The sequence below is a fragment of the Bombina bombina genome, chromosome 1 (assembly GCF_027579735.1).
Source record: "Bombina bombina isolate aBomBom1 chromosome 1, aBomBom1.pri, whole genome shotgun sequence".
Classification (NCBI taxonomy): domain Eukaryota; kingdom Metazoa; phylum Chordata; class Amphibia; order Anura; family Bombinatoridae; genus Bombina; species Bombina bombina.
This window is the reverse complement of record NC_069499.1, coordinates 1,531,256,690-1,531,265,594: the sequence shown is the minus strand read 5'-3', so window position 1 is coordinate 1,531,265,594 and position 8,905 is coordinate 1,531,256,690. Positions and strand designations below refer to the sequence as shown.

General features: G+C 35.5%; 1 protein-coding gene across 1 annotated transcript in view; it reads right to left on the bottom strand.

The window, feature by feature from the left end:
- Positions 1-8,905, bottom strand: part of LUC7L3 (LUC7 like 3 pre-mRNA splicing factor) — a 122,515-nt gene that overhangs the window by 110,558 nt on the left and 3,052 nt on the right. Inside the window, exon 2 of the mRNA XM_053721670.1 lies at positions 6,778-6,844. Coding sequence (XP_053577645.1) covers positions 6,778-6,844 — 67 coding nt within the window. The remainder of the gene's footprint in view (positions 1-6,777; positions 6,845-8,905) is intronic.

Below are 8,905 nucleotides of genomic sequence, written 5' to 3'. Positions count from 1 at the left end.
ATATTTTTTTAAGTGTCTATATTTTTATTTATTCTTTATTTCTTTCTTTCGTTTTTCTTGTTTTTTCATTCCCATTTTTTCTTATTTTTATTTAATTTACCATCTAGCTTTTATTTCTATTTTCTGCTCGGTTTTTTGTTGCCCTTACCCCCTTTTTAGGTGCTCAAGTTGTCCTTCAGCCCTTTGCATCCATTTTTGGCCTGTGTCGGGTCCATGCACATTAGATTTCATTTTTAACTGTGTAGTTAGACCCGTAGTTATTTATATTTAAATTTAATTTTTCTCTTGGTGTCTTCATTTTATTTAGTTTTATTAATTTTATTTTCTTGGTCAATCTTAGTTTACTCAACTATTGATAAGTAAAAAATTTAATTTTATTAATCATATTTTCATAAATACTCAGAATGTCTCAAATTTCTGAGGTAAATCCTTCCCTTAATTCTGAAGGTGTACAAAAATGATAGATGCTTCAATGAGTAATATGTTAGAAAAAATTACTTTTTTTAAATAATAAATCAAATGGTAAAAAAGCTGTTAAGAGAATAGTCTCTAGCGCTATAAAAGAGTAAAAAAAGTTTGTTAAATAATCTTGCATGCTTGCTTCTGGCTCTTTTGTTCCTTGCAGGAAAGGAAGGAAAACACCTGCTAAATCCTCTACTCCCAAGAGGTCACTGATGGAAGAGGCTTTGGACAATAAAAATGCTTTAGACATTTATACATCTACCGAGTATAAATCTAAATCTTCATTGGATTCATATTATAATGATTATATTACTCAACCTTCTTCTGAGGATTCTTCTGCTTCAAAGGTTAAAAAGATTGTCTTTTTTTTAAACTTTTTTTAAACACCTTGATTTAGAAGAAGGTAAATTTTATGACTGAGTAATCCTAGATTTGATGCTGATGAGTTACATCATCCAAGATCAGCTGAGTGGTGCCCATCTTCAGATATTGCAGAGTTTATTGATTTTCAGTTACGCAAACCATTAAAGAGATTCTCGTAACAAAATGAGGGTAGAATGCCCCAGACCTAGTCTCCCTAATAATGCTGGTTGTACCCCGGACATTTTATAATATGTATATGTTCTCCGGGTTTTAAGCTTAAAAAAGGGATGGATAGGGCATGGAAAATATGCCAAGACAAAATGTTAGATACAATAGGTCCTTTATCCAAACTTTTTGATTCATCAGAACAAGCAGTTTATGACAATTCTTTATTAGATCCAGTCATTGTTAGAGAATGGCTTCAAAGAATGCTTAGTTTTTTAGGTAATGCCAATTCGGCAATGTATACTGAGCATAGAAGGAATATTCTTAGAAGGATTGACCTTAGAGTTTGTGACTTTGCAGTTAACGAGATTCATTCGGACACCAATGGATTACTGTTTGGAGACCCTTTCATAAAAGAATTAAGTCAATACTTTTTCTAATCTGAACAAAGTTAGAACATCCATGAAGAAAATCTTCTACCAAGATCGTTTTTCTGAACATGCCAGGAAAGGAAGAGGCCATTTTCCTGGCCATGCATTATACCCCAATCGGTCTTAATATGCAAATCAATTCTCAAATCAACACCAATTTCAACAAAGACAGTTCCAGAATCCAGCAACCTCTGGTTTCTTCCCTTCCAGAGGGAGACCATGGAAACGCAGATTTCAACGCTTAAGGCAAAGAACTCGTGCCCCTCAAGGTAAATCTTTTTCTTCCCTTTCATGTATCTTCCCAAGACATAATAGGAGGCAGAATGGCTCTTTTTACTCACAATTGGAACCTTATAACAGATCAATGGGTTCTTCAAACTATTCCAGGTCTTTTTATAGATTTTATTTCTCCTCCTATCCAATATTCTCTTCATCTTCCAATAAAATTTTCAGTTTGACAGAATTCTGGTTCAAAACAAAATGTCAAGCTTATCAAAACGAGCCATAGAACCCGTTATAAATCCTCAAAATTGTTTTCTAAGCAATCTTTTTCTCGTAAAAAAGAAAAATTGCCAATTTTGGCCAGTTATAAATTTAAGATCCTTAAATGCCTTCGTTGTCTATCAACATTTCAAAATGGAAGGTATTCATCTTCTCAGAGATTGCCTTCTAGACCACAATTTTTTAGTCCGATTAGACCTTACAGATGCATATCTTACAGTTCCTGTAGCCCAGGAACACAGGAAATCTCTCACCTTTATTTGGGAAGGCAAATTATGGAATTTTACCCGTTTGCCTTTCAGTCTTTCCTCAGCACCTAGGATTTTCACCAAATTAATGAAACCAATAATTACTTGGCTTCGATTACGAGGTGTTCGTCTTAGACGATATTTTGATTATGAATATAGTTCTGTCATTTTAAAATCTCAGCTCCAGCTTACTATTTAGATTCTGAAGAATTTAGGTTTCTTAGTCAAAGAGAAATCTGTTTTCCCCTACCAAATCTTTAACCTTTTTGGGTTTTCAAAGACACATTGAATTCTACACTCAGTTTACCCAGAGAGAAAATTGTGAATATCATGAAAGAAATCTCAAAAACTCTCCTTGGTTCCCATCAAGACTATAGCCAGAATAGTTGGGTTACTCTCATCTTCTATTCAGGCTATTTTTCCTGCTCCTCTTCAATACAGGGAACTTCAACGTTTGAAAATCTTTCATCTTCAGAAGGGTCTTTCATATTCCCATCTGATTCCTTTATCTTCGGAAGCCAAAGAAGAACTTTCCTGTTCCAAGCTTCTATATAGGAGAGCCACCAAGAGAGCCATTTTTGGGAAAACTCAGGATTTAATTTTAGAATCCGATGCGTCTCGTTCAGGCTGAGATGCTCGTTGCGGTACCTCAATCACGGGCAGAAAATAGACTTCGGAAAAAAAAAAAGTTCATATAAACTGCTAAAATCTTTTGGCAGGCTCTTTTGCAGTCAAGCGTTTTGTCAAAGATTCTTTTCCTGTATCCATTTTACTCAGAATGGACAATATTTCTGCAGTTCGTTATTTGAATCGTCTCGGTGGTACAAAAACAGATTATTTATCCATTACTACAAAATATTTCTTTCACATTTGCTTGGACAGAAGTATTTCTATCAAAGCAGAAGATATTCCAGGTTTATCCAATGTTGCAGAGGATTGGGGTTCTCGTTATCTGACAGACTCGAGCGATTGGAAACTTCACACCCGATTTTCATACGCTTCAGTCTCTGAGGTTAAATGGATCTTTTCGCGTTGAGACAGAATTTTCAGATCCGTCCCTATTTCAGTTGGCGTCCAGATCCAGATGCCCTGGCGATCAATGCATTTCTCCACTCCTGGCCTCTTCAGGCAGCTTATGCTTTCCCTCAGTTTTCCATGATTCAGAGAACTCAGTAGTCCGACAGGATCTCCTTTCAATTCTTCTAATCACTCCCCTTTGGCCATCTCAACCATGGTACCCGTCCCCTCTTAGAATTATCTGTCAACAATCCTGTTCCTCTTGATATATCCAGAAGGTCTTCCTCACAATCTTATTCACGGATCTCTTCATCTCATAGCTTGGTCCATTTTGGGCAATCATCTCTCCAAGGCTTATCACAACAAGCTAAGACACTCCTACAAGACTCTGGTACCAAAAATGCTATTTTCTGCATGGTCCAGATGGTCTGGCTGGTGTTTTGAGAGAGGTTTGGATCCCCTTTTAGTTGATGTAACTGATTAGTAATTTTCTCACGTCCCTTTTTGATTCAGGTTTAGCATATAGGACTATTAATGTTTCTAGATCAGCTATTTCTGCTAAACATTCTTTTATAAATAATTTTCCCGCAGGTCAACACCCTTTAGTTTGCAAATTAATAAAAGCCATTAAACTTAAAACACCTCCTGCTCCTAAATACTCCTATTTTTGGTATGTTGACCTTATCTTTTCTCTTTTAAAATCTTGGCCTTCTAATGAATCGTTATTTTTAAAACAACTTTCTGCCAAATTAGCTACTCTTCTGTTTAATCTCATTTCGCAGAGTTTCGGATGTTAGAGCGTTAGATTTCAATTATAAACTTTTCACTCCTGAAGGTGTTACTTTCTTTATATCTAAAAGAACTAAATTATTTTCAACTACTATATTCTACCCTTTTTTACCTTCTGAACCTTTTCTCTGTGTGGTTTTATGTCTCAGAGTATAAACTTAGAACTTCTTTTCGCACTTCCTCTTCTAATCAACTTTTGTTATCTGTTGTCCCTCACTGTCCTGTGTTGCTAGGTGGGTTACATAGGTGATGAGTGAAGCCGGTATTGATTATTTTTTTTTCCGCTCACTCTGTTAAGAGGATCAGCCGCTTCTAAAGCATTTTTTAAAGCTGCTACCCTTCAACAAATTTTGGATGCAGCTGACTGGTCTTCAGATTCCCATATTTAAACAATTTTATTTTAAACCCATTGAACATGCCTCAATTTATTTTGCTAGTTTGCTTTAAACTAGCAAAATATAAGTCTCTAGTCATGTAATAAAATTCATATTATCTTAACATGTAAAGGTATAATCTAGATTTTATTAAAGACACAGACAAGTATTTTCCCCTCTACATTGATTTGTATTTTTCCCTCCCTTCTTATGTTTTACCATGTTATTAATCATATTTTATTGTACATTTGTTTTAGGTACCAAATCCGATTCAATTGGTTTTGTTCCTTCTTATTTGAACTGCAAGTCCTCACTTCAATCAAGTTCGTTGCAGTTTTTGCAACGTTACAGTTGGTTTTCAAGTTCTTCAGATCGTTTTGATACTTCTTTATAGATGGTCATTTTCTTCTGGATTCTTCTCTTCAGTTCATTTTGTTGCCTTTTTGGCCTTACATGTTTGTTATGGACTTAGTTTTTACAAGTAACAGTATGTATGTGCAAGAATTTAATACCACCAATAGCTACTTACTATTTTAATGGGATGTATGAGGTTGAAGGGATGAACACAGTTTCTGAATATTTGGTGGAATATTAGATAAAGACACTCGAATTTCATCAAGCATTTTTAAGTTTCCACTTCATATCCATATATCAAGAGCAGCAATGCACTACTGGGAGCTAGCTGCAGAAAAAAAAACTGACTTCTGCTCAGCATTTAAGCCGACACCCTCAGAGCTCTGCGAGTTGCACTGACTACTGCCCGCACTGCAAACACACAGCTATCCCACTCACCGACTACACATGCAGTCAAGAGCCAATGTGCCACCAAAGCCGCCAATGGGAATAGTTTCAGTTCCCAATGAGCTGCGCCAAAAGGTTAAGATGATCTGTGACCCACTAGGTATCAATCACGAGTCAACCATATGATAGGCGTAGCAAGCAGGTGGAAACCAAAAAAAAATAAATGTAAAAATTATTAAATTTAAAAAAAATTGTGCTGAAGCAGGGACATACCTACACACTGCTGCCGACACACTAATGTGTCAACAGTTTGGAAAACACTGGTTTAATGGTCTCTGATAAAGCGGATTGGTCAGTTTTAGTCTAACCAGTTTCCCCTTTTTATTGGACACTGGTCTGTACACTGATGTTTTCAGTAATTTTCAAATATTGTCAGTTATTTGTATTTTCTGTATACTTTTAAAACTGCATTAAAAGTAGTAAAAGAAAGAAAGCAAAATACTCGTCAGTCTTTAATAAAATTTCCATTTTGGTGAGTCACTACTTTATAGAATAGACATTTAAGATGAACTAGATTGGACATACATACATTTGTAGGGGATAAGACAAAGCGCGCATATCTGACAGAGGTATTACCATAGAATGGTATACCCGCATAATTTATGCATAAGGAACGAAGCTCTTTTTTTTTACATTCTATTGTGATAGCTGCAAGTTTACCTTCACTTAAATAAAAAAAATTCTGTTTTATGTGGGTGCAGGCAGGTTGTGGCTTCAGAGAAAGTCCACTACATTCCAGGGTGGGGGTCTTAAGGGTATGTAATAGTGATTCTTTGTTAGTTAGGAATACATATACAACTAGCCACGCAATCTGCCTGTGTCCTCATTTGCCGATGCTGTGGTATGAGAATAAAGAAGTATTTTGCTGAATATCCCGATTCCAGTGTCTACCTGAAAAGTCTGAGAAAAATTCTCTAACAGGAAGTAAATTGGAAAGTCCCATAAAACGAAACTTTCTAAATCATGAAAGTTTAATTTTGACTTTAGTGTCCCTTTAATTTTCATGTGCTTTGGTGTAATCAGATGAGACCAAATAAAAAAAATAAAAATATATATATATATATATGGGTTGTGGTTCAACTAGCAAAGAGCTATTTTGTATAAGAAATAAAAAAAACCTAAGAGTAATTGCCCATATATTTATACTCCGTATTTGGAATAACATGTCATCTGGAATACATTAGGGAAACCAAATTTACAATACACTGTGCCTTTAATATATTAAAGGGACACTGTACCCAAATTTTTTCTTTCATGATTCAGATAGAGCATGCAATTTTAAACATCTTTCTAATTTACTCCTAATGTCAAATTTTCTTTATTCTCTTGGTATCTATATTTGAAAAGCAAGAATTTAAGTTTAGATGCCGGCCCATTTTTGGTGAACAACCTGGGTTGGTTGTCCTTGCTGATTGGACAGCACCAATAAACAAGTGCTGTCCATGGTCCTGAACCACAAATTGGCTGGCTCCTTAGCTTAGATGTCTTCTTTTTCAAATAAAGAAAGCAAGAGAACAAAGAAAAATTGATAATAGGAGTAAATTAGAAAGTTGCTTAAAATTGCTTGCTCTATATGAATCACAAAAGAACAAAATTGGGTTCAGTGTCCCTTTAAGCATTACTTACCCAAGTCTGATCGTGTATTTGTAAAAAGTTCTGCTGGACAGAATTCACAAAGATAATATTTGCACACCTGCAGAAAATGGAAAAAATATATTACAACCCATTATACAGCTCTTAACATAGGCTTTATGCTGCTACTGTATTATGCATGTGTTTCCATGCACAAGAAATGTACGAAGGGACAAAGTCAAAAAAAAAAATCACTATACACACAAAAACATGAAAATGTGAGACCACTTATTTTAGAGCAGGATTCTTAAAAGGTACAGCAGTGATTTTTGAACCTTTTTTTTTGCCGTGGCACACTTTTTTACATTAAAAAATCCTGTGGCACACCACCATCCCAAAATTTTAAAAAAATCACACATTGTTGCCTAATACAGCATATATATATACACATACACACAAACACACACATACTGTATGTATTGTGCTGTTATGCCATGCCTCCTACAAACTACCCCTGCACTGGGAGTAAAAAACAAGCAAAATTTAAAAAATATGTCACACTGTTGTCAGTCTGCCGTGGCACACCTGAGGATCTCTCACGGCACACTGGTTGAAAAACACTGAGGAACAGTACACTATTTTGTTATTGTTTAAAAAGATAGACAACGCCTTACTACCCAATCCCCTTCTTTGCACAACTAACACTTTTATATTAATACACTTTATAACCTTTAGCACTGCAGAATCTGTTTGGTGCTCTACAAATAACCGATCATCTTTAAACCTCTACATTTGAGTTTCTAGGCATGTGCAGGCTGCCTCTTATCTCAGTGCATTGTTTTCAGCTTCTCTCAGCCAGCAAGTGCTAGTTTATGTTTCATATAGATAAACATGCTCAATCCCATAGTTAATGTTGCAACACGAACAGGCTAAAATGCAAATCTGTAAATAGCACTGAGATAAGGGGCAGTCCGCAGAGGCTTAGATACCAGGTAATCACAAAGGTAGAAAAAATATAACAGTGTTATTCAAAAATGGAGAGTGTGTAATATAGAGATTATCTTTTTAAATATTTTTTTTGGGTGGACTGTCCTTTTAACTGCAGTTGAAACCCTAAAAGTCTAGATGTAAACTATTTTACAACTGAACAGCCAAAAGAGGGAAATACTTAAAATCTAGATTGTTTCTCAATTCCAGTCCTCAGAGGACCCTGTTTTAGACTTTAAAATATGAAGGAGTTGCAAGCCAATCTCCCCGGTTGGGAGAGACTGGAGAGTTTTAAATTCTCCACCAAAGAGGTAGAGAATAGGGCAAGGATGACCGCTGCTTGATAAATCCTGACTACAGGTTCGCTAGTACAAAACTTCATTCAAAAGGAGTGCAAAGGGCTTGATAAATTAAGCCCATAATATAAAAATATTTGACTAAATTCAAGTGTGGCATAGTTTTCTAGATACTGCTACAAGCTACATAGTCATTGGTTAGATCTTTACAGATGTTTTTATTACATTTGAAATTCAACAGTAGATCTCTACTATAACAGTGCTTCAAGGGATAATAAACCCATTTTTTCCTTTAATGATTCAGATAGAGCATACAATTTTAAGCAACTTTCTAATTTACTACTATTAATTTGTTCTCTTGTTATTTTTATTTAAGAAGCAGGAATGTAAAGCTTAGGAGCCGGCGCATTTATGGTTCAGAACCTGGGTTACGCTTGCTTATTGGTGGCTAAATATAGCCACCAATAAGCAAGTGCTATCCAGGGTACTGAACCTAAAATGGATAGGCTCCTAAAGTTTTACATTCCTGCTTTTTAAATAAAGATAACAGGAGAAGAAACAAATTGATAATAGTAGTAAATTAGAAAGTGCTATAATTACAGAATGCTATTTTAAGACTAGTGACCCTGCACTGCTGTGGGTTTAAACACACACCGAGAGGATACTGCAGCTGATCCAATCAGCAGCACTAGTCGCACAACTCAGCTGTGCAACGAACGCTGCAGTCAGTGGCGGCTTCCACTCAAGACCAGCACTGCAGGTCCTAAGCACTACATTTTGAACTGTGTTCAAAAAAAGAAAATGAAGCTTAAAAGGGATAGTAAACCCCAATTATATGTTTGTTTTTTAAAACCTCATATTCAGTTAAAATTACCAAATAAAACCTTTTAGCCATTTTT